The following is a 25,955-nucleotide window of genomic DNA, read 5'->3' as shown; positions in this document are numbered from 1 at the left end:
GAACTGTGCTCAAACGCAGAACCTTTATCAAAAGCATGTGAGTCAGTGTCGAGTCTTCTCTCGTGTTGTGTCTAAGTGGGGGAGGTAGCTCCTTGTGGGCAGAGTGCGGGGAGACATCACCTTGTGGTTTATGGGCCTACTGAGGGTCGTGTCTGCACCAGGGTTAATGGCCTGCTTTACAGCCTGCCTGTGAGGAAGCTGGGAAAACAGTGGGCCGTCGTCTGCCACAGCCATGGCTCAAGGCCAGACCCCCCATAGAAGAGCGACATATCACTTTGCCCCCTCTGGGCATGTAGAGCTGCGTGGTAGGAGACACCAGAGAGACTGAGAGCTAAGGAAGATTACTGAATTTTAATATCAAATGTTAGGGAGGTCTTAAACATCAATGTTTTGTTTTAGTGGTACCTGTTAAATGTTCTGAAACTGTCCTTCCTCAGACTTAGTGGTCTGTTAGTTTTTTTGTCTTGAAATCAAAGGTAAGACATAGAGTTATTGTTGTGGATTGAGACCTTTCCCCTTCTCTGTGGTGCTTCAGGAACAAAAATTTTGCCAGCGCTATGACCAGCTGATGGAAGCCTGGGAGAAGAAGGTGGAGCGCATCGAAAACAACCCGCGGCGCCGAGCCAAGGAGAGCAAGGTGCGGGAGTACTACGAGAAACAGTTCCCAGAGATCCGCAAGCAAAGAGAGATGCAGGAGCGCATGCAGAGGTGAGATTACAGGGTCTTTTCCCCCTCTCACAACATGGAGTCTGTGATTGTTCAACAGAGTAAAAGACAGTTAATTTCTGGAATTGACTTAATCACTTCGATTTGTTGCCTACTTACCGCAGTTGCTGCAAGGAATGAATGTGGATTTATTTCATTGTTTGATGTAATTACAGTAATGAGTGGGTAGTTTTGAGTGACGGATCCTCTGTACTTTTGTAGCCGTGTTGGGCAGCGAGGAGGTGGGCTGACCTCGTCCGCAGCTCGTAGTGAACATGAAGTGTCTGAGATTATTGATGGAATATCAGAGCATGAGGTAAGATCCACTGTTATTGTTGAGTTGTGTTATGTTAAGATGGTTTGACCCTCCACTTGCTCCTTGGCAACTTATCCTGCTCTTGAGCTTTAAATGACAACGTTGGCCAGACACAGGCCTGATTGTTTTGAGTGGAACACGCCAAAGCTGGCACTGCCACCAAGAATGAAACCTGTGGTGTTGCGGTGATAACTTTACATTAAAAAATGTATTTATATGCCACATAAATATAGATGTGCTTAATTTCTAATTATGTAATATTTTCATTGAGTAGTCCACTGATTATTTTGGTGAGTGTATAAGAGTGCTTCAAAGTAAACAGGAGTAATTAAGAGAAATTATGTTGGCCAGGTCTCCATTAAATGAGCCATTATTCTCTTCTCTGTATAAAACATTTTATTTTCTGTGAACAGTAGTCAAGATAAAAAAAAAATCATAATAAAAACAAGCAAATCAAGTCAAGTCATTTTATTTATATATCCCAATATCACAAATTACAAATTAGGCTCAAGTGCCTTTAACAGTCTATACAGCATATGGCATGCTTTGCCTATAGACCCTTGAGTCATATAATGAAAAACTATAATTTAAAAAACAAAAAAACTCTTGAAAAATACAAAAATGGAAGAAACCTCAGGAAGAGCACCAGAGAAGGATCCCACTTCCTGAACAGACAGACATGTAATAGATGTCGTGTGTACAGAACAGAGCACATAGTAGATTCATAGCATGCACAATCAGGATAACAACATTATAGGTGGTAAACATACATGAAGAAAATGATCCAGCATAACACTGAACAACTCCCAGGTGCTGCCAACAGATAAGACATGAGCCACACAAGCTCTTCTCCACCATGAATTGCAGCTCAAGCCTTTTAAATCACCATAACATAGCTCTATGTATGTGTGTATGTGTCATATGCCAGTGTGTATTGTCACATACCACAGCTGTCCTGCTGGGTTAGCCTTGTGCTGCTGTGGTTCCACTCACAGATACCAGCTCACACCGAGGGTTTGTTCTCAACTGGTATGCCATTGGAATATTTGTGGTAGCTAAGTTAGCAGGGCTAGCCAAAGCTAAATACTAGCCCTTAAAGGCCACCGCAGCCCAGCGGCAAGCACAGCGGCACAGCTGCTTTCAATTGAAATGCTCCCAAAACTTTGATCGTTTCTGGTAGTTTTTACAGCCTCTTTTTTACAATCTAATGTGTGCAGTTGACACATAGTGCAACAGTAATTATTGTCCGTGTATTTGTCCACATTATAGTAGTTCCACGGTGAATCTGAACTTTGAGGGAGAGTATGGTAAATGTCAGCATGAGCTTCAAAGCCATAATCATGTAATAGCCGTCAGATTTGGCTGCTTTTGGACAGGTTTCAGCATCAGAGGTTTCAGTCGTGTCTAAGACAGCAGTCTGAGGCAAATTATATTTAAAAAAACTGGCTTGACTTGACTTAAAATATACCAGCCTGCTGTTTAGGCTGAAAAGGTTGCCGTAGTTACACTTCAAAAATTCAGATGCTCATAGCTCACATGTTTTAAGTCCATTAAGAAAAAATAATGGTTGCCTGATCTTGCTTATTATAGATGTTAAAGTCAGCATAGGCAGGAGATTTTCCAGGCTTGTGGTGTCAGAGTCCTACAATGTGAGGCACTGCTCTCGGTGTTAAGGATAATATTGGACATTACTGTGATATGCACTACTCTTGTCAGCCTGGTCCCATCAAACTGATCAGTGTGTCCAGTGTGATTGACTTGTCTCATCTCAAGAAATGCTTCCTACTTTCCTACCCCCTCAAGCTAGAACCAACACCTTTCCTTTCCTTCCCTTTCCTAACCTCAGATGTGATCTTATTTTTGTCAGACTGTAAATCAGAGAGTGACAGGAAAGATTTCTTTTGTAGAGAAGTTTATATTTGACAGGAAACGCGCTTCAGTCTGTTGAGCCAACAAGACCCCCCTAAAGTTCCTCTCGTGTCTCGTGAACTTTTGCCTAACTTCAAAACAAAGCGCAACACCACATCAGGTTTCATATACTGCATGTCAGTATAAGCACCATGTTGTTGGATAGTTTCCCTCTCGAGACCAGCCCACTCACCCCAGGATGTTGGTTTCTGTTTGTGGCATTTGTGTACACCAGAACACAGAGAAGCAAATGCGACAGCTGGCAGTCATCCCTCCCATGCTGTTCGACGCCGAGCAGCAACGCATCAAGTTCATCAACATGAATGGACTGATGGACGACCCTATGAAGGTGTACAAGGACCGGCAGGTTATGAACATGTGGAGCGAACAGGAGAAGGACACTTTCAGAGAGAAGTAAGCAGAAAACTTCACTGAAGTCATGATTTAATCTTCTTTGAGTAGAAAAATATCCCCTTTTTAATCTCTGTTTCCCAGCAGCTACATTGTGATTTGTTGGGAAAAATACATTTAAAAAGAGCTTTTGACTGTAACATTTTGGCATTTGACTAATTACATTAAACTCTTTGATTAAAATCTATCAAATGTCACATTAGCTTCTAGCTCCACTCTTGTTTATTACACAGAGTGCTTCTTTTTGAGCAGCAAGATGAAGTGTATGTGACCGATAAAGGGTCAGTAAGTTGTTGTTAAGGAAGTGAATCTTCCCCTTTCGTGAGAAGCGAGAGGAGGCGTTTCAAGCTGCCAAATTAAATTAAACCCACACAGTAAAATCAGTGCTTTTAAAGGCTGCTCACATGTTTGTTATCCTAACAACTCTGATCCAAAACATACAGAAAGATATTTGATCACTAAAGACTGTCCAGTGTGATATTTAATAATTCACTGAATATCTAATTTCTACATTTAGGATTGATGCAGTGGATTTGATCTTTTTTTTTCTGCATCAGCACTGACCTTACCTCCTCAGTCATTCTCTTTGTGTTATTCTGTGACGTCTTTTGGAGAACTTCAGCAAATGCCAATGAACTTTGAATCATTCCATGAGCAGGTTGTGAGAGTTTCTTTGCTCTGCTCCCACAGGTTCATCCAGCACCCCAAAAACTTTGGTCTGATTGCATCTTTTCTGGAGAGAAAGGTATTTATTTATTTTTTTTGAATGAAAGAATTAGTGTTGTTCTGTGGGATCCAGTCTTCTCAGGAAATGATGGTTGGGAAATGACATTTCTTTCATGTTTCAGACGGTGGCAGAGTGTGTGCTGTTTTACTACCTGACCAAAAAGAATGAAAACTATAAGAACATCGTGCGGAGGAACTACAGACGCCGCGGAAGAAGCCAGGTACTCTCACCTCAAAAACTCACAGTTCAAGAAGACACATAAGGCCCAGTCATGGAGCAAGAATCATTTGCTTGCAAATGTGAAGTGCACCACTCTGTTTTTTTAAGAAGAGCTGCACAGAAATTCTCCTTTTACTAGTGCAAGGCCACAAGACATCAGCTGCCATCAGTCATCGAGCTCATTTATCTACATTTACCTTCACATTTAGTCATTTAGCAGATGCTTTGATCCAAGCGAGATAAATCTAATGACAGTAACTAATACTGTTTGCTAGGTGAAGAAAAACTTGTTTTCCATTTTAGTCATTACACTTCAGGCCTGATGCCACTCTCTGCTGTCAAACGGGTTTGGCAAGAACAGTCACTACTAAGTTTCCCTTGATTTTTGTTGTATACAGTGACATGTTTTCTTTGCAGAGGTGGACAAGTCTTAATTTTTGGCTGCACAGGGAGTTCTGCGAGGCATACAGCGCAGATAAACGTGATGTATCTGATGTTCAAATGCAGCATGCAGAACGATCTAAACTCTTTGAAAAGGACTACAATTGTGTTGCTTGAAGTGTGTCCTGTGTGATGTCTTTGCAGAACAGTGAGGTAGTTCAAGCCATAAAACACCAAAGGTCACTCAGTAGTGCTGATCAAGTGTCGCAATTTGCTCAACCCCACATGTCAGCACTATTTCCATACTGACAGGTTTTTAAACACAAGTCATTTCTATTGCTAATGAGATCCTAGTTATTACTTAGCCCTGGATCAGGTGCTACCTTCTACACTTTATGGTAGTGGGGTGCTAATGAAATGGGGCATTAATTTACTGGCGACCTTTTCCTGTGGGTATGAGGATGGTGTCTCCTCATCTTTCCTGAAGAAACCTCTGCTCATTACCTGCCAGGTTGCTCCACATCTCCCATGTCGCAGCTCGCACTAATAGCTCACAGCCACAGTGGGAGGTGGCTGCAGAGGAGGAACAGAAAGTGCGGTGCTATATGTCAGCATGACTGCAAATGCTAATAGAGATTATGTTTGGATACTGGAGAAATGGTGAGGATAAGTAATAGCTTAATGCTCACGTTAATGTGTTTTCTTTTTTTTTTAGCCTCACTGAGTCTAGTGGCTGCTCTGTTGTCTCCTTTAACTACACTCTGTAGGTCTGCCACTGCAACAGCTTGGTGCATGTTTAGATGCAGTGCTAACAGATCTGTATAGTTAGGGTGGATAGTGATTATTAGGCTGATGATGCATCTGGGGAAAGGAGAAAAAAAAGGAAAAAGTGTCTGAGCTGAACACAAGGCCGGTGAGGCCATTAACTCCTATTGAGTTATGGCTTTTATTTGTTTTCAGTCTGAGTTAATTTCAAAGGGAGAGAGAGGACATTAGTGATATTGTGCAAATGGAAAAAAAGAGTATGCGAGTGAAAGGGGCATTTTAATATTGCCTTGCCAGGAGCCGCAGGCTTTTTTTTTTTTTTTTTAGAGCGTATGTGCAGTAAAGAGATCAACAAAGGTTTGTGTTCTTTGGATGAGGATTAGCCCAAAGGCAGAAACTGCAAATACATCAAACAGAGCAGTAGTTCTTATCAGTGTCAGCATATCAGCTTTGTCAGTATTAAGCGGTGTTTAAAGTTTTTGGTCAGGTTGTGTGTGTCTGTACTCATCTGAACTCTAACCCTAAAAGCCCAGACAGGCAGGAAGCTGGTAAGGAAGTGGTTCTGGGTGCTTATAGAACAAAAGTTATGCAGCAGAAATGTGCTGCTGTAATTTTGGAACTTTCGTATCCTGTTTTGTTTTGCCTGTACTGAACATGAACAGGATTTTTTTTTTTTAGGTTTGTAATTGTTTTGCACTTAAATAAGATAAATGAAACCAAGTCTCTGGAAATGACAAAGAGAGGAGTCATTTTATGTTTCTTTGTTTTTGCAAAACATAGTTGTGCAGTTGTCTCATAAGAAAACCACTCAGACACTGTGCTGTCTACAGCTGTGTGGCAGAAGTACATTTTTTATCTGAATAATGTCTTAAGATATCAGATCTGCCACAGGAAGTGCCAACTCACTCACTGATTGCAAACAAGTGCAAAATACATGTGGTGAAAGGAGATAAATAATGGAGAAATTTAGTGACAGAAAAACAGAAAACCACCACTCTTCACAGGTCACAGAATAGATTATGATATGCCCTCTAGTTAACAAAATTTATATATTACACAAAATGGTTTTCCCTTCAAAAACACACAGACACACACTTCATTGATGACTGCATTTGTTTTTCACATTTGTCCATCCACACGTCTAAGGTGTACAGGTTACAGGAGAGGCTGCGTTGTTTGTTTGTAAGTCTGTGTCTCCAGTTACCTGGGATCGTCTTTGTAACAGAGCGTCCTGTTGTTGCTCTGTCTCTCATCGCAGCATGGCCAGCAACAGCAGCAGCAGCAGCAACAAGTGAACCGCAGCAGCCAGGAAGAAAAGGAGAAGGAGGAGAAAGAGAAGGAGGGAGAGAGGGATGAAGAAAAAAATGAAGCTGAAGACAAGGAGGATGGAATGAAGTGAGTCACTTTTTAATGCTGACTAAACCGTCCACGAAGAGCTCAAATGTTAAGTCTAAACGATTTGTGCTGCAGAGATGACTTTACTTACTGATGCTTTAGAAAAGTACACCCACAGATTGAGAGGAAAAGATGAAGCCGAGTGAAAACATTTCCGCCACATTGTCTGAGCCTGAACCTGCAGCAGCTGCAGCGACCTGCTAACTCTCTCCATTTCTCCAGCACACATTTTTTTTTTTAATTGTTCCAGGTCAGGCCGCAGCAAATAGAGTAGGAGTAAGGTTTGGCGAAGGGGAGCGGATCTGGAAATCCAATCATTCTGTAACCCTTGAGCTCTTACTCCCTCACCTCCAGCAAGACTTTCCACCTACGGCAAATTCAAGAGTCCGTTTGTCTCCCTATTAAAACAGCTGTTTTCCTGTTTATGCTTCTCCTCTTCCCAATAGAATGCCAAGTGTCATTTTTTAAATTCTGTGCTTATTTTGTTAGTCTCGGGTTTTTTGGTGGGGAAAATACGCAGTATGATTAGCAGAGCTGTCAGATTGAATTGTCGGTGTGTAGGGAGGAATATGTGTGTGTGTGTGTGTGTGGGCAAGCGGGTGAGTGTGGCGGTGGTGGAGGTGGTGTTTTTCAGGCACAGAGCCAATAAAGGAGGCAAAACAACAGATGGAATATCACTGCTTTCTGTTGCCTGAGAATTAATTGATAAATACAGCAGTCTATCTCTGTATCCATGCACTATATTATGATATCAGCTGAGGGTGTCCACTGCAGCAATTTCAAGTCATGGCAGGTCATATTTATGAGCAACTGTGCCCAGACTAAAGGATGAAGCATTGCCTACTGCCTCCCCGCTCTGAGGCGAGGCCAGGGGACTCCGTGACTCCCAGCACTCCCTGCTACCTGCCTGTCTCCCCTGGCACAGCTGGCTTGCCTATATTTAGTGTGCCACCAGCTCCTCTCAGCAAGATTAATGTAGTGGGGGGAAGGTGAATGGAGGAGCAGTGCATTCAAACTCAGTGGCTGTCTCTTGGTATGGCGTTGTGCTGACACTCGATAAATTATCTTGGTAGAAAAAGAGAGAAAGAACACGTGGCCAGGTCTCTCTCACTAAAGCCAATCCAGTGTGGAGGACAACAGCATTAGGGACATGATGGTGACGGACCTAAGTTTGAATTCAAGTGTAGGGACTGACTTAATATTTGCATCTCAGAAAAGATTGTGTTTGTATTATTTCACCAGTGAGATCTCCCTACTCCCTGTTTTCACAATTGTTGAACACATTATCTATAACTTAATGATTGTGGATAATACTCCAAAATGTAGGCTACATTGCAACGTACAAATGTTAAAGCAGTGGTACACTTTTTACACTTTTTATTCCTAGCTCTGTAGGTCAGCACATTGTGTCTGAAATTAAACCATGACTAAGGTTTGAGTATCATCTTTCTGATCGAGTGAACGTTTTTTTACAGCAATTAATTAAAACTGAGCTGAAGTTATCATATTCAATATTTAAGTGCAAAGTTTTTTCAGTCAGTGACGCTTAGTCATCAGCAGACTCTTGGCATCTTCCCTGCTGATGCCGGACCTTATCTGTACTACAGCCATCTTCAGCTCATCATTCACGTCATTTCATCTGATCTTCAGCAGTGAAACATGTGCTCAGTTGGCTTAAGCACATTTGGTTGTTTGGTAATAAAAACAGTATTTTTGGTGTCTAAATGATTATCATCAGTGCGATACAATGCTGCCTCAAACATAGGAGCTTTGGGATTTTGGGTCCGATACCAGTGATCCATCATATGTACACCTTCAAACACCCTGTGTCTATCTCTTGCTGACTGTGTTGACCTCTCTCAAATGCAGGGATGACACCTCTGGAGAAGACGCAGAGGACAAAGAGCCCACCGTGGCTTTCAAGGGTCGCCGCACAGCCAACAGCCAAGGCCGCCGCAAGGGCCGCATCACCCGCTCCATGACCAGTGAAGTGGAGGAGACGACCACACCGCCCCTCACCAATGAGCTCGGTCAGTCTCAGCCGCACCAAATTAGTACCAATATGCTCCTCTGTTGTATACCTGATGAATACACAGACCTGACAATAAACTTCATTTCGTATTCATTATGAGGAAAGTGAAATATTATGTAGGGCAAAATAATGTGCACCTGTCAGGAGCAATGAAACAGATTTACAGGTAAGTACCAGCACACAGGATTGACTGTTTCACCTTTGATGTAGTTGTGGTCTCCAGTCCCACACCACAAGAGTGCACTATTGTTCCTTTTATCTTCATTCATTTATTCATATTCAGTCTTGCACTTATCACTGTCTAACAAATGCGACACCCATAACTGGTATAGTGAAAAATCAGAACAGTGAAAAGTTGGGACTGTGTGAGATTTGTAGTTTAAATCCCGTCTGTCTGTGAAAGTATTGTTTAAGGAGAAAATACTCAGTGTCAGCAGTGCCCTCCCCACAAGCGCTTTGTTTCCTGGCAGGTGGTAAGTTAACCGTGCACACACGAACCCTCTTGCTGCAGGCTATGAGGGATTTTTGATGCGTCAGCAATTTTGTGTACATGCTGCAGTCGCTCCTGCAGCACAGGTTTTAGTCACAGGGAATCACCAGGTGACTCGGGCTGTAGGGGCTCTCATCAGCAGCCCCCCACCCCATCCACCACTGTTTGTTCTCCTCCTGGTAGCAATGTTAGCCAGCCCCTCTGTGCCCTTCACAGGTCCATTTAGAGGACACATGAGCACAGGCTCCTGCTCCGCTGTCTGACACACAGGGCCAGGGTCGGCCTGGCTTGGGGCCTATGCAGGGAATGAAGCCAGTTGTTATGTCTATAATCATTAACTGACTTCTCTCCTTGGATTTCCTGCTTCCTCCATCTAAAACAAACAGTCCCTAGCGACCCACGCTGCAGTGCCTCACTGGCAAGCAGCACAAGCTACCCTGCCCCCCAACCTCTTTTTTTCTTCTTCTCTAATTTCTCTCTCTTCTTCCCTTCCTCTTGTCAGTCACTCCCTAACTGACTTTGTGACAACTGCCCACCCCCCCCCCCCCTCCCCCCATCCCTCCGCCCGCCTTCTCTGACTTAGTGGTTCTCTTTTTTTTTTTTTAAACAGCCAATCTGGAGATGAATGAGAGCTCTCGCTGGACTGAAGAAGAGATGGAAACTGCCAAAAAAGGTAATAAAGAACAAACCTTTCTTCTCCCTGTGCAGTATAACTTCATCGAAGTTACTTGGCGTTATAAACCTTATAGCAAAGTAAAGAACATTAGCAGCAGATCAAGCACTGTTTTTTCGAAAGCATAGACAAGTGATGCGGCTGTGACTTCCTGTTAGTGAGGCAGCAACTGCCACGTGCTGCTGGGTTGTGTCTATGCGTGTTTGTGTCAGTCTGCCTGGACTGGGTCTGCTGCTCTTTGGAGCTGTTTCCCTCTCACTCTGGGTCAAGGCAGCCTGTCTTTTTATCAAACAGGCTGTAAAGTCTGCCTCTTATCAGCTAGCCCCTGCAAATGCAGCAGTCATTAACTCAGCTTGTTTATTGTCTCCGACTGAAGATTACCCAGAAAGCCTATGGCTGGTGCACAGAGGTCGCTGACACTGCCCATTTTCCTCGTACAAGCGCTCTGTGTGAGTGTGGTGTTTGCTGCGTGCAGTGCATGAATCTTACTTGCTGATTGAATGAGCTCCTCAGCCTCAGTGGTTTCTAATGTGTACAACTCTTTTGAAAGGGATTCCCCACTGATCTGCTTCGCCAGACTGACTGTCTGCGACTTATCTGTTTAAAATAGAGAGATTAAAGAAACGGTGATGGCTGCTGCAGGCAGTTATGTTAATATTTATAAACATCTTCACTTTTGACTTATTGTATTCTCACATGTCAGCCTTAGCTGTGTATTTAATGCATCTTTTTATAGACGGTTTTGAAAATCCTGGTCTCAGATGTCTTCGTACTGTTTGCGATGTCAAGTCCTGCTTTCTGCACATGACTCAACGCAATTTCACCTCAGCGCGGCTGCTTTGTGGCCATTTGTAGATGATGTGTCATCATGCTTTGTGTGACTCTCACTTCTGCTTCTGACTAATTGAACCTGCCCTTCCTTGTAATCAACAGGAGGTGATGTGCCTTTTGCAAGCAGCTATCAGGAGCTTGAATGTGATATTGAAACCACATTAGGTCTACAAGAGTTATCGCATCTTGTGCTGTATGCCTGTGTCTGCGCGCGTGCATGTGTGTGGTCTGTCCTGCAATTTGGGGTTTGTGTATGTGGTGGGTTTGTGTGTTAAGGTTTTATTTTGTGATAACTGGCGCTGGTCTGGCCTGAACACGGTCCTGTGTAGTAATCCCGGTTAATGTCTTCAGTTCCATTCTCCTGCAGTGGGATTAGTGGGGGGCTCCATCCCAGAGGATTAGCCTGGCAGCTCGGTGGGAGCAGGGCTTCTGTGAAGGGTTTATGTAACCACAACGGCACAGCCCCAGCTACAGTACCAACGGCCGAAGACAAGGATCTGCTCTTGCCATTTTTCATCAGTTCAAACAACCACCCACTCACCTGCCAAAAGGGATTCCCCTTCAAAGAACTCACACACTACATGATCATAACCCCACCCACCCATTTCCTCAAAGAATTGAATAAGCTCGTGAAGGTGCTCTCCCTTGCAGTGCTTGACATATATATGCTTTAAAGAGGCTTAGGTGTCTTGATGCTAATATGTTTATGCCCTTGAACTAAACAGATCTGAATAATGGCATTTATAATGCCTGGCAGGACATCAGCGTTCCAGCATGGCAGCGCCAGCCAGTGCTGCCTTAGAGGATGGCATGGGCCACAGTCAGAGACAGATCACTCTTGTCTTCACTGCTCATGAAGACTGGTACCTGAACCAAGGGACGGCCAATCTTTGCAAAGCCTCTCTCTTAAACCCACCAGCTCTGCCTGGCTGTGTGTGTGTGTGTGTGTGTGTGTGTGTGTGTGTGTGTGTGTGTGTGTGTGTGTGTGTGTGTGTGTGTGTGTGTGTGTGTGAGATGTGTGTAGCAAAGGTTGTGTCTATGTGCACTTGTTCCAAGCTGTGTGTGTTTGCATGTGCACCCTTCTTGGCTGGCGTTTATGTAAGTGCACTAATCTGGCAGGCTTTGCTTGGGTGCAGGCAGGCAGCTGGATAATGGCCCCTGCTCTGCTTGCTGGAAGAATCCATTTAAAGGAGCAGCAAGTAGAGAATGCCATATTATTATCTTTTCTCTCTTTCTCCTCCACTGTTGTTCTATCTCTGCCTCTTGTTCTGTCCGTGTCTCTCGGACGGGAGATGGCAACGGCCCAGATTGGCAAGAGCTCTGGAAGATTTGGCAAGCGCCTCTTTCCCTCACTCACATTCTCTCTCCCCTCACTCTGTGTTGTTATAGACTGGTGAGAGGTCACATTCAAGATGAAAAGCAGGTCAGTCAGGAAAAATGTGAAAGCCTTTATGCTTTCTCATGGTATCAACATCAACTCCCTCTTCCCCCTCCTGTATTCCCCCCTCTTCTCTCTTTGCTTACTCTCTACTTCTGTATCCTTTCCCTTTCTTTATTGTCTCTTTAGCTCAGTGGCTCAGCTCTCTCTCTCTCTCTCTCTCTCTCTCTCTCTCTCTCTCTCTCTCTCTCTCTCTCTCTCTCTCTCTCTCTCTCTCTCTCTCTCTCTCTCTCTCTCTCTCTCTCTCTCTCTCTCTCTCTCTCTCTCCCTCCCTCTCCCCCTCTCTCTCCCACCCTCCCTCTCTCTCTGGGCTGCTCTCTGTTTACTCTTGGACTGCCTGAGTGTGTGTTTGCGTCTGTGTGTTAGAGTATTAACAAGAGAGACAGAGAGGGAGAGAGAGAGAGAGGGTTCAAGTGAGTGTGTACTCACTCATGCATTTGTGTGTGTGTGTGTGTGTCTGTCTGTGTGCCGCTGTGCCTGCTGGCAGAGTGAGGTAGGGGGAGGGACAGACCGACGGAGAGAGGGAGGGAGGGAAAAAAAGAGAGATAGAGGAGAGATCAGATGAGGGGAGAGAAAGGCTGAGCACATAGCACCGCCCCACAGTCCCACTTTCCTGTGGAAGTCTTCCCAGACAACCGCCATTGGGGAGAGACACGGCAGCGAGGAACAGACCAGCACTCACCGAAGCACAGGGAGGACAGAGTGAGAGGAAAAGGAGGGGAGAGGCCAGGAGCATGTGCTGTTTTGGAACACGTCAACCTGACACCGGCTCAAGTATCAAGCCAGCTGGCAGAGGGAGCACCGAGACTGAGCTGTTTTCATCTCCTCTGCTCTGGATCGGAAGGCCCAGCCCCGAAGAGCTTCCCGGCTGGCCCTCCAGAGATCAGACTGTCTGATAGTGTTATCTACAGCGGGGCCACCAGGCGACGGGCTGCAGTGACAGGCATGTGACAGACAGGAACAACCACTTTCTGGCTGCACCAGGTGTTGATTGGACTTTCGGTGGGAGGAGCTAATGGGAGCACAGTGTCCTGATTGGATGTGAGACGACCACCTGCTTCAGTATTGCTGCTGCTGATTGGATGTTTGTTCCATGTGTGTTGCTCCAGCAACTGAGATCCTGAGTCAAGCAGAGCAGCTTGGGATTGTGTTTTGAGTACGTGCTTACAGTGGAATAAACTGGATGTAGCTCGAGGTCATAACAAAGTGACCTTTGACGTTCAGTGGATGAACTGAATTGTTGTTGCTTCAAGTTCACTGGGTGCAGCAAAGTGTTTGCCTCAGTTTGAATGTGTTGTGATATTATTCCACTGTTTGTGTCTTTTTTGTCTGAGCATGTGTATGTTTGTGTGTACTCTGGCAGCTTAAACAGTGTCTAACTGCACCCTCACCTCCACCCCTTCTTGTGAGACGACTGTAAAAGGTTGATAGGTGTCGATCACGTGTCTCAGTCCTCTCGGAGCAAGCCAGGCCAACTGTTCTTTCTTGGAGGAGCTTTCCTAGCAGTTCCTTTAAGTGGCAGTGATGAATATTTCAGCTGAAAAACCTCTTCCACTTTACCACTTGACAGGTTGTAGGTGTGCAGCAGCTTTTAGACACCAACGGCTCAGACTTGAAGATCACCTTTGCTTGTTATGGTAGCTCTTTTTATACCGACATTAATAAATTCTCAGTGTGACTGTGAATATCATAAATCTTCTCACATTTGCCGGTTGATGCACAGCTTCCTTAGATGCAAAAGAGTTTTTTTTTTATCAGTAGATATTTGTGACAGCGGTAGTATTTCACTTATGTCACTGTGGAGATAAATATAACCAGTTTTCTTTGCAAGGGATAGATTGCGTGTCGACAGTTTACTGGATAATTTACGATATTTTTGGTGACATGTTTATTTAACCATAAATAAATACAGTTCTTTGAATAATTTCCTAGAAATGAAACTTGTAAACAACTAACAGGCCAGCTTTTATTGCAGCTATTACTTATAACAAGCATCATTCAATAAATTGTTGGTATCAGTCTTTCTGATTAGTTGGACTGTTGAAATTACAGGGCTGTAAACAGCTGTCCTTTCCTTTCCTTTGGCTCGGAGCTGTGCTTGTTGTCCTACTGCCTCCATTAAGCGATGAAATGCAGAGACCTCTGAACTCATGACCAAGGTTATACCAGGGGGTGTTGGCTCTCTGCCTGTGAACAACCCCCCCCAACCCTTTGAGAGAGTGTCCGGTTGCCAGGACCTGTCAGGCTGGCACAGGAAACAAGTGGGTGGTGTAAGCTTAAGCCTCTTACAACACACACTGTTAATGAGCTGCCTTTAGCTAACAGCAGACTCTGGGGGGGGGGGGGACACCAAAGCAGATTCTACGCTATCTGTCTTTCTCACTCAACTTGCACTTACACACTGACTGCGCTCTACAGCTCTTCTTTTAGCACACATACACTAAGTGATTGCGTGTGTGTTTGTTTCATGACAGGTTGATCTATCACAGCTCTGGCCCAGCGGGTGCCTGTAGACTCTTGTGTAAGGCACAATCATGTGGTTGACTGGCTAAAGGACTAGGGTTTCTTGGAACTGGGTCACATCAAAGTCAGTTAGAATATGACACGGAGTGACCCCAGTGGGTAGAGTTAGTGATGTCATCGGTGTGACTGATGGGTCAGCCACCACACCACCGCTCCCCTCGCTCTCTCCCCTGTCTCTCTGTATCTCTCTCTGTCTCTGCTTAGGAAGTGTAACCTATCGAGCTTTGCTGCTGCTGAGAGTGGGACTGTGTCTATGTTGCATCGTGAACTAAACACCCAGGCTGTGCTATAGTTTTGACAGCTGTGTAGAGACGGATGCGTATGACTGTTGATTTATCATAGAGCGACTTCCATACTGTGCACTCAAAGAGATTGTGGTTGGAGAAGTTCTTCATAGTAGAGAAATCTAAATAACTGTTGCACAGCTTACATCGCGTTTTTACAACTTCATAGAGAATATCGTTTGATATGGAGGCTTCAGACCATCTTTGTCTGTCTTTGTTCCTTTTCCACTATTCTAATCCCTCTGCCTGTCCATCTGTTAATTCCAGGCCTTCTCCAGTATGGTAGGAACTGGTCTGCCATCGCCAAGATGGTGGGATCAAAAACCGTTTCACAGTGCAAGAACTTCTACTTCAACTACAAGAAGAGGCAGAAACTTGATGAGATTCTGCAGCAGCATAAAATGAAATCGGTAAGCACAGGGAAAGTTTCTGAGCCGTATTTGCACTACATGATGCTAAGAGAGGGAAGTCATTCATTCATTTTTTTGCACCACCAAGCTATAAGATCTGTGGACTGCTTTTATTTAGTGCACGTTTGTCTTGACCCAGGAGAAGGAGCGAAAGGCCCGTCGTAGGGGCAAAGCCCCGCAGAATGAGGAGGCCAGTGCCCCGTATGCACCAGAGGAGGAGGAGATGGAGGGTTCAGGAGCCAGTGGAAATGAAGAGGAGGCCCCTGAAGACGGAGAAGGTACACCAGTAGTTAAGTGTAAATTGGTTATAAAATGGTTATGTGCATCAGCATTTAATTATGTAAGATGATTAATATCAAGCTTGTTGCTGTACATTTTTGTCAAATGCAGCAAAGCAAAAAGACAGCCAGCTAATACTGAGACTCACAGGACACTTCATTTTGTACACCTATATATTTTAATGCAAGTGCAATCCAATACAACAGACCAGTCACAAATTCTACCTTAACAAAGCTTTTAATGGCCAGTTTTTATTAAAACATTGAGAGAAAAGTCAGAAGTTAATCTGTGTGCTTATTTTTGAGTTTGTGAGTTAGTTGTGGTGTTCTAAAAAACCTGTAACAATACACATATGATTAAATGAATACCTCTCCTACAGTGTCAGTCAATCAGAACATTATTATCTTTTTAAAGGTAGTATTTATGGCTGAACTGTTGTATTGGAGTACCTTCGACTTTACAGATACCTTGAAGAATCATGCTCTGCAGTGAGAAACGTAAAAGTGTCCTGAAATCCTGCTGTTGTCTGATACAAGTATACTGTGTACACTGTACTTTCACAATAGAGCGCTGAGGCCTCAGGGGATTTCGTCCATCATCCCAGTGGTTTTGTGTTCCTCCTTATTGTACAGTGAAACTTGATTAGACAGAAGACTGGCACTGTGAAGAATCTGGTTTAGCAGAAAGAGATGGGGGAAAAGATGGAAGGAAAAAGGACGAGGAGATATAAACATGATTTACAGTATAATCCCAGTCTTGTTTTCTGATCTGTGCTTCCCTTTGTGCCCTGTCCCTCCCAGGTGGAGCCAACAACAGCTCTGACACAGAGAGCTTGCCCTCGCCACATTCATCCGAGGACAGCAAGGTTAAGGAGGAGGGCTCAAGCCGGCCAAAGGCCGGCTCCATTGCTGCGGACAAGGATGCAGCCAGATCAGAAGTGGGCCAGGCAGGGGATGAGAAGCCTCTTGTCAAAGAAGATGCAGACTCAGTCATCAAGCAGGAGATAAAGACTGAGATAGGGGAGCCCAACAAGGAGCAGCTGCAGCCAGCACCACCCAGCGATGCCACAGATAAAAAACCTCCTACAGCAGAGACGGAGGAAGTAAAAAGCTCCACCAAGAGCTCCAAGAAGGACCATGGGGCCAAAACGGGCTCCCATGGGGACAGTGACTCTAGTGCCACCTGCAGCGCTGATGAAGTGGAGGAGACAGACAACACAGATAAGAACAGGTAAGAACTCTTAGCAAGAGGTAAAGTGAAAATTGTATATGAAAAATGTTTTACAATGTATTTCCTCTTTGGCTTTATCAGTGAAATCATCAGGGCAGGTGGAGTTTATTTGTGTCAAAAGGCCTCTGGTTTCTGAGCAGTGGTTTTCTAGGTATCCTACTTCTCTGGTCTACCACAGCAGACATCAAAAAATAAAGCAGCAAGGGTTTTGAAGTGTTATTAGTTGCCTAGCTACACTGTAAAGCAGTGAAGCCATATTTGGCAAGCCACTTGTGTGTACGCCACAGGTTGCTCTTTTCTATCCGCTGGAGATTTTATTTGCACTTTGTATGAATGAGAATATATATTTTCCATATACACGTGTATGTGTGTCTGTGAATGAGGCCACAAGAAATGGGTGTCAAAGTGCGTGGGAGGAGTGATTAGTTTTGTTTGCACGGTATTTGTTCAATTTTTTCCATGACAGCAGACTGCATGTACTGGCAGAGCCGAGGGAAACGCTGCCCTCTCTGCCAAAGCAAACAAAGGGAGCGAGTGTGTGTGTTTGTGTGTGTATGTGTGTGCCTGCATGCATGCACATGTGTGCGTTTGTGCACTTTTGTGTTGCCGTGCATCAAAGTGCGTGTCCGTCTGTGATTCAGAGAATGTGTGCTTTCGACAGATGTGCAAGACATGGATATGGATTTTTGCTTGTAATTTTTTTCCACACAGTCAGGCTCTGTCGGCACACATCCTACATCCATACCACACACACACACACACACACACACACACACACGTGCACACACACAGACACGCACACGCACAGACAGACACATTACTGCTCTCACTCAACATTTGAATGCTTAAATACTTTGTTTAGTGAGTGAGGTTTGTGAATGTGCCTGTGTCTCCTGGGGGAATGGGTAGGCAGGCATGTGGGATGGAAGCACAGTCAGAACCTCTGCTCTTCTTGTGGTGTTTTTTATTTATTTAAATCTGTAAACGTTTTCTAATGAATTGTTTGATTTAGCTTCGGTTGGGCAAAGCAGATGACAGAAGGCAGTTTGTGGCCATATTAAAGTTGTGAGGTTCTACATCCATTGGTAGAAACGGTAGAAAATGATGTACCCTTCACTCTCAGCCTCCTGCTCAATCCCCCTAACTCATTTGCATCTGTGTGTGCGCAGAATGACTTCTCCACGGCCAAGCCTACTGAACTACACTCATGATGGAGTCATATCCTCCCCACTGCAGAAGCCCATGGACCTGAAACAGCTCAAACAGAGGGCTGCTGCTATACCACCTATTGTGAGTCTCTGGTTAACCTTTGTGTGTGTCATTGTATGTACTTTTTAACTTTTCTTTTCTCACACATCACACAACAGTTAGGTGAAGAGCATCTCAGCTTCTCAGCCCTGGAAAAGTGTCTCCAGGTTGTGTTTTGTAACAGAAAACTGATTTGCCCAGCTCACTCACTCACTCACTCACTCACTCACTCACTCACTCACTCACTCACTCACTCACTCACTCACTCACTCACTCACTCACTCACTCACTCTACTATTGCAATGATATCAATGCTATCCCTGTTAAGAGATAAGAGATAAGAGTATTGTAGGTGAAATTGTTGAGTCATATTTGTATAAGATAAGCCAGCCAGATGGAGGATGATGGGATAGATTGCTTTGTGGAGACGAAACAAGATGCCAGACATTAGGGAAACTTGAGCTCACCAAGAAATAAGAGCTGTTTTTTAGCTATCATGTTTGTCAGATACTGTATGTGGCTAATCATATGTCAAATGCCAGATAGGACTGGGCTTGTGCTATGTGTGCGGTGTCTATGTAACCTTTTCTTCTTTGCCTCTCATCCTGTGTGTAGATGCCAGAGGCCTCTATGCAGGGTGGTCAGCGGAGTGGGAGTGGTAAGGCTGTGCTGCCCCCCCACGCCCTGGCGTTGTACCAGCAGCAGATCACCATGGCTCATGGGGAGTCCTCCCAGGAGGTCAAACAGCAACAACAGCAACAGCAGCAGCAGCTCTCAGGCCAGCCAGGGAAACAGCAGCCTTATACCCCGCAGGCAGACAGAGACAGGGAGGCTCTTCACAGCAGCAGCCCTCGTGTTCGCCCACGCAGCCCCTCCACCAGCGACAAGGATGGTACGACAACTCCATCATTTCAGAAAACTACTTTTATTGCCAATAAACTCATTTAGCTCAGAACCTCTCTCCCAATTTCCACCATTCATTTCATATTAATCTCCCCTTTTGTCTGTTTTCCCATCCCATTATTTAATTTCTGTATGATCACTAGTGTCCCTCTACTGCAGGGTGAATGTCTGTGTAACATGGCACAATGCTGACATTGTGTAGGACAAATGGATTTATGGAAACCAGATTAGCACTATGAAATGAGCTTGAGTTGCATTTGATCTAGTTTTACTTAGTTGGTCCTTGCTACATGCTCTAACCTTGAGTCTGTGTTCTCTAGTGTTTAGGGTATTCAAGTGTTTCTGGGACACTTGTGGAGAGGGAACTGATAAATGATCCGGTATTGCTACTGACCCAGAAGGGAATATAGTCTAGTTCAGCGCACTTACTGTGAGCATGTGGAACGTGAATCTCTGAGAGCACAGTGCAAGACACACCAGCTGTGAACTATAATGTACAGCAAGCACTTTTTTACGACTTTTTAGAAAAAAGGACTTAAAAAGCTATTTTATACCTGCAGCAGAGGCAGGTGTGGACATATTTTCAACACTACATTGAAGCTAGTGTTTATTAGCATTCCTCTGCTTGTGAATACTAAATTCACATCACGTGGTGATAGTAGTAAAAGCATGTGGTTAGGGCATGTTTGTTGGGAAGAGAGAGATAAATTCTGAGGATGCGATGATCTGTGGTGTGTTTGTGTCCCTTCAGAGCTGGAAGGCAACGAGAGGTGGTTACTGACCCTCCTGCAGGGATTAAGTAGGTTCACCCCTTGCCTTCTCCCCTTATTCCTTTCTAATTACACCTTGAGCACACTACAGTTCAATCACCTCCTGTATCACTAAATATTAGCAGTGGGTTGCCGTGTATGTTAGCCTATAATTCAGTGCTGTGTCACTCTGGCTGGGATGTGGCATGACAGGCTCTACATGCTCATGACGATGACAGTGACAATAGTGTTGATAACAGTGAGCTGGCAGTGGCAACAGGACAGCTTCTTGGATTTGTGGAGGTCAGGTTGGGTGCTGTGTTTTGGTCCTGATTCTGTTTGTGTGTCGTTGTTGTTTCAGAAAAGTCCCGGGCTTTCTCTCCACATAGCGAAGCCAAGAAGCAGGCACTGGGCCCTGATGATCTAAGGACCTCTAACTTGGGTCGCCCAGTTCTCTCCCCGTACCCCATGTCCCCACGAGACATGGCCAAGATCAGTCATGACCAGCACTTGCTCCACTTCAACTGTGAGTCCTCTTCTGTGGCCTGTTTTTATGTTCTTAAGAAGCCAAAATTTTAATATTTCTATTTGAACTTGAGCTTCTTGATGCTAAAATGCCTCTAGAAATCTTCTCCCAAAAATCAGATAGTCTGATCTCAAGCTCATAATGTCTCCTGCCTTCCAGCGTTCCAGCAAGCGGGCCACCCTGCACTTTCTAGTGCACCACAGGAGAGTGGTCGGCTAGCAGCGGTGAGACCCCTCACGATGCCAGAGCCACCACCTCTCATTTCCTCCACCAAGCCAGGGGGCTCCATCACTCAGGTAGAGCACCAGACAAATTAAAACAGCCTTTGAGATAGTCATAGTTAGCCCACAGAAATCAAGTGATTTGGAAATTGCATTTTTTTTTTTTTTATGTACTTTCAGGAGCATACTTAAATATTTGCCACATGGAAAGATATGGACAAAATAAATAGAATCTAACACTATTATGACCAAATACTTGTGTCTTCAGGGCACCCCAGTGCAGCTGCCTAGCCCAGCTCATGGGTTGGACCATGGGAAGATGCCCCCCACACAAATGGGGTTGCCTTGGATGGATCAGAGGAAAGTGGGTGAGTAAAAGTGTCTGGAAGCACTAGTGCACTTATTGTTTTTCTTTTCTGTAAGTTGCTGTCCACTTCTAAAACATCATGTCACAACTGATATTGAGGCCTGATCATCTGCTGCGTCACCATAGATACAACTGTCTCATTATCATCTCTGTTCTTTCCTTGCTTTTCCCAAACTGTCCTGCACTATGCAGCAGGTCCTTTCCCCGTGATAAAGCAGGAGCAGTTGTCCCCTCGCAGCTCATCTTCTCAGGCTGACAACCTGTGTGCCCAGGGGATGCCTCACGATGGTGCTTCTGGACGTGGTGTGTTTCTCACCTTTTCTTCTGTTTGCATATACACTAAACTAGTATTGGCGCATTGCTTCTGCAGTTCTCCTTGTCCTGTGTAGATCGGCAGGTAAAGAATGACACCAGTGCAAATATTCAGACTCTACTCTTCCAAATTTTGTTTCATAGTTGAACAGATTTTTTTCAAAACCGATTCTATTTTTGTCACTCAAACTTGAATAAGTGTAAGGTATTCCACATGTTTCACTGAGCTCTGTTATGCTGGAAAGATTTACCTCCTCAGCATGACAGTGACCTGAGACAGACAGCACAGACCACACTGGAGTGACTTTGGGACACGTCTCTGAATGTACATGAGTGACCCTGGCTAGATTTGACTCTCTCCGTGGGGAGTTGAGTCCACTGAAGCTCATCTAATCTGACAGAGCTTGAGAGGATGTGAAGAATTGGAGAAAGAACTCAAAGCCATGTTTGCAAAGCTGGTGCACATTTACTCAAGAAGAGTCACAGCTGTAATTACTGCCCGTGGTGCTTCCACACTTCACTTGTCTTTTTCAGAACAAATGTGAAAAACTTTGCAGGCTGAAAGTTACAATTAGAGATATCTGATAAGAGTGAATAAAAACAACTGAAGCTTTTGCTTTGGCTGTATCTGCATCTTTTTTTTTACGAACCTTAACTCCTAATGATTGTTCACATTGTTTTCCACTTTAACTACGCTTAATATTTCTGTACACTTTGGCCTTTAGTGACATAAATATTGTTTTTACTATCTTTACAGCTTCTATTCCAGCTGTTCAGGGGGGCAGTATCACTAAGGGCATCCCAGGAACCAGAATGCATCCAGATTCCCCGATTTCCTACCGAGGGGGCTCCATTACTCAGGTGAGCTAGGTCCTTAGTCCTTCTTAAGGCTGCTATACAGGACAATAAAGTTTTTTTTCTCTCTCTACATTTTTCTACATATCAAAGATAATGATGGAAAACTACCACAATCTCCAGATACCCCTACCCCTACCGCTATGTTTTTACTCTCATTGTAACAGAATCTCTATATGTGGAGTTTGTTAGTGCTGCATTGGGTGCGGCAACCCTGATGTGAGTGTGTTAAGAGTATTGTGCTGACAGTGTTCAATTTGGATATGTGCGTTACGACAGATAACTGGCAAACACTTCTCTTCCCCTTTTATTTGGAGAACCTCTGAATGACATTGGAATTAAATAAGTCAGTTTAAAAATGAGGCATTATGCGGGTTCAGGAGAGACTTTGGTGTTTCCTCTCAGATCACTGTGCAGGAGCAGCGCTCTCAGGTAAATGAGTTGCTTTCTCTAGAAAAAGATGGATGTAAACGTTGAACAGAAACTGGTGCTTTGTTAAACTGTGGTAAAGGTCAGGATGGTAGCAGCTTATATGTTTGTTGCACAGACAACCCACCCTTTGCCCATATCGCTGCTGTCACTTGGCACCTGCCCACACCTTTTAAAGTTGCTGCCGTCAAACATACCAGCCCTCGTGTTACTGGGCTTTGACTTGTGTACTTATGATGAAAAGAGAGAGCAGCAGAGCTGTTGAGGTCATGAGGCAGGCCAAGTGCTGCGGCTGCTGGATTTCCCTGCTGTGGTGACATAACCACAGCTCCGAGCGGCCCTGTCACCCTAGCAACAGGTACACACTGTACCACATCTGTTCCCTCTCTTATTTATCTATTTACTCTAGACGCTGGCTAAACCCAGTCATTGATATGCCCACTGTAATATCACATCCCGCTGGCATACAAGAGAGAAGGGGCTGTTATCCACCGTGATAGAAGAACAGGGAAAAGGTGAAAGCGATAAAGTGTAATCACTGCTGTTGTAGAGGGATGGCTGGTTTGTTTGTTCTGCTTGCTATAGATGATTGATGGCAATGGTGCACTTTCTTAACGTGTAGATGAGGACTGCTTTGGTCAGTGCCATCTGATCCTGTAAACAGAAATCTGACCTCCCCCATTACAGCAAACCCTTCTTGTCTGGCCCCCGACATTCAGCAGCATCTTCAACAACACTGCTGTGTCTCCTACTTAACCATCCTCCCCCGCTCTCATCTCTCCACCAAGCAGTGTATAAATATGACTCATACTCAATGATTTTTGACTCAAGCTTTTAACAAAGCTGACGTTGTCATCTACTGTTGCCAAGTGGTTGCACCTCCACTTCTTTGGGAAGTACTACTCTGTTTTTTCACATTGTGTTTGTTTTGTGTTGGTTCGTTTTATATGTTGTTTTATTTATTTAGATCCCGGTTATCTGTCATTGTTGTAACAAACACAAACAAACACTCCAATACACATTCTGTGTAACACTATCTACAATATGCATTACAGCAAAATAAACAGCTCACTGTCATTCCAATTATATCTAACTCAACAATCCTGAGAAGAAACACACACTGTCTGCACCATAACTGTATCAGTCACGATTATTGATCTGCACTATGATTTATTAGCAGCCCTTCGGAGTTGTTTTCTAAATTGATTTTATTAGGGGGCTTGATAACAGAGATTGGTCAAGTATTTTATTGAGTAAGCGCTGTAGCTAGCTGCCTTATATATTCAGCTAGCTACAGTCTGTTACATAACTGTGTTATATATTCATAGTGTTTTGAAATGTCTCTTATCTACCATCAGGTTTCTTGATAGTAATTATACCTATAACAGATCTGACTATTCAGTGTAAGCCCATTGACATTGTACAGTATTTCATGGTATACTGTAGATCCAATGGTACCCGTTATCTGTGCCTTACTTGATCGTGGCATTCTTTTTGCAGCTGTCTTTGTATTTAGCTAGAAAGGGAGGAGCCTGTGGGGAGACTAGTTCCCGTTAGTTTGCTGAGAATGAGGCTTGATCTTTTTTTTTTTTTCATATGTGACTTTAGCATGTAAAGGTGGTTGTGAAAACTGACCAAAATGAGGCTTGTAAATGGCACCCGCTGGATAGTGGATACTGTCTCTTGTCAGTCCCTTCTCCAATTTGTGTTTATAAAAGCCATGATCAGATTTTGTCCCTGTCTTAAGATCAGCTCCTGCTGCTCACTGACAAACTGATAAAGTGCAGGTCTCATGTCTGCTCTCGTCTCCACAGGGGACACCGGCTGATGTGTTGTATAAGGGAACCATAACCCGTCTGATCACAGAGGATAGTGCCAGCCGAGCTGAGAGGGAGCGAGATGAGGCACTGTCTAAAGGCCATTTGGTGTATGAGGGCATCAGCGGGCACATTCTCACATATGAACGTGAGTACTTCACCTAGGCTACAGTATACTTCATGCTGTGGCTGACTGTGACTTTCATTTTGCACAAGATCTGGCAAAAGCCCAAAAAATTGAATAGTTTCCACTAAAAGAACCTTGAAAATCCGATACTGCACCCAGAGTTAGTTATACAAAATAACCCTAAACAACAAGATGAGATATAAGAGATGTATGAGATAATATTTTTGTTATTTGTAGGCGCTGCTTCTCAGACCCCTAAAGATGAGGGCCGAGGCCCTGGGCAGTCAGGGGAAATTCTTGGCCTAAAGCGTCCTTATGATGCTATGGAGGGAGGCATCTCTAGAGGGCTGCCTATGAGGGATTCACTGTCTGCTGCCAACTGTGAAGGTAAAAGAAAACTCCACTTTACATCCAGTGGCTTTTTGAGAGAGTGACAGAGGCCAACCATGTTTGACCCTTGTTTAATCACATATACCTTGACTGAAGCATTTCCTGTAGTTGGATTTCACCACGCCTTCCCCTCTATCTCAGGTCTGATTGGTCGGGCCATGCCTCACGATAGGGACAGTCCGCACCACACATCTTACAAGGATGCTCATCACATCCGTGGTTCCATCTCACAAGGTAGGATAACACAGCACAGAAGACCAAAGTGACACAAATGGACTGAGAAAAAAAATATTGCAGCAGATTAAATGAACTTGAATGTAAATATATCTGCTTGTAAGAGAATTATGTGTAATGTTGTCTCTGCTTGTGTTCTGTGTTTTTCCTGAAGGCACTCACTCTTTGTGCTCCCACTTCTTCAGCCCACACACTCAGTGCTCATTCACAGAGCTGCAGAAAAACAGTTTTTTCTTTTGACTTTTTTGCTTTCAAGAAACAGATGGTGCCAGCTTACCAGAACTCACCCAATGGCATGAGCACTTTCATGTTGGTATTTGTATTTATCTATCTGATGGCAGTCAAGTCAGATAACCATCTTGTCTCATCTTGCCCAGAGACAGTTGTGGATGAAGCATTTTAGAGAATTTCCTTGTATCTGTCCTGCCGGGTTCTCATTTCTCAGCTCCCTTCTGCTGAAATTGTGAAAGAAAAAATTGGAGTATGCTGCCCACTCTGGTTTGAGAATGAGATTGATATATTTTCATGATTCCAGGTATACCTCGTCATCTGGACCCTCAGGACGGATACCTCAGGAGGGAGGCTAAACAGATGAAGAGAGAGGGTTCCCCGCCCCGTGGACCCAGTTCACTTTCTGACCCAATGAAGGGCAGAGAGTCCATGGTCCCCACTGTGAAGGAGGCTGGGCGCTCCATCCACCTCATTCCCAGGGAGGAGCTCAGACAGCCTCCAAAAGAGGGCATCATAGCACAGGTACACA

The 25,955-nt window shown here is 44.3% G+C and overlaps 1 protein-coding gene across 10 annotated transcripts in view; it reads left to right on the top strand.

The window, feature by feature from the left end:
• The window catches only part of ncor2 (nuclear receptor corepressor 2), an 84,539-nt gene that overhangs the window by 45,714 nt on the left and 12,870 nt on the right, over positions 1-25,955 (top strand). For 4 of the 10 annotated variants that reach the window (XM_071482294.1, XM_071482288.1, XM_071482289.1 and 1 more), the window contains 23 exons: positions 536-708; positions 928-1,021; positions 3,165-3,343; positions 4,031-4,085; positions 4,189-4,287; positions 6,691-6,827; positions 8,697-8,857; positions 9,960-10,022; positions 15,366-15,508; positions 15,648-15,786; positions 16,588-17,017; positions 18,187-18,307; positions 18,881-19,157; positions 19,920-19,967; positions 20,279-20,443; positions 20,603-20,739; positions 20,933-21,032; positions 21,224-21,334; positions 22,101-22,204; positions 24,442-24,592; positions 24,809-24,958; positions 25,103-25,195; positions 25,731-25,948. In XM_071482294.1, the coding sequence (XP_071338395.1) occupies positions 536-708; positions 928-1,021; positions 3,165-3,343; positions 4,031-4,085; positions 4,189-4,287; positions 6,691-6,827; positions 8,697-8,857; positions 9,960-10,022; positions 15,366-15,508; positions 15,648-15,786; positions 16,588-17,017; positions 18,187-18,307; positions 18,881-19,157; positions 19,920-19,967; positions 20,279-20,443; positions 20,603-20,739; positions 20,933-21,032; positions 21,224-21,334; positions 22,101-22,204; positions 24,442-24,592; positions 24,809-24,958; positions 25,103-25,195; positions 25,731-25,948 (3,348 nt within the window). The remainder of the gene's footprint in view (positions 1-535; positions 709-927; positions 1,022-3,164; positions 3,344-4,030; positions 4,086-4,188; positions 4,288-6,690; positions 6,828-8,696; positions 8,858-9,959; positions 10,023-15,365; positions 15,509-15,647; positions 15,787-16,587; positions 17,018-18,186; positions 18,308-18,880; positions 19,158-19,919; positions 19,968-20,278; positions 20,444-20,602; positions 20,740-20,932; positions 21,033-21,223; positions 21,335-22,100; positions 22,205-24,441; positions 24,593-24,808; positions 24,959-25,102; positions 25,196-25,730; positions 25,949-25,955) is intronic. The other 6 variants (XM_071482295.1, XM_071482290.1, XM_071482293.1 and 3 more) reach the window with 4 other exon arrangements.

Source organism: Trachinotus anak, unplaced genomic scaffold, assembly GCF_046630095.1.
Source record: "Trachinotus anak isolate AG129_WGS33_773 ecotype Australia unplaced genomic scaffold, CSIRO_AGI_Tana_v1 ptg000008l, whole genome shotgun sequence".
In the NCBI taxonomy this organism is placed as follows: domain Eukaryota; kingdom Metazoa; phylum Chordata; class Actinopteri; order Carangiformes; family Carangidae; genus Trachinotus; species Trachinotus anak.
Note: the sequence above shows the minus strand (reverse complement) of the source record. Positions and strands in the feature narration are given on the sequence as shown.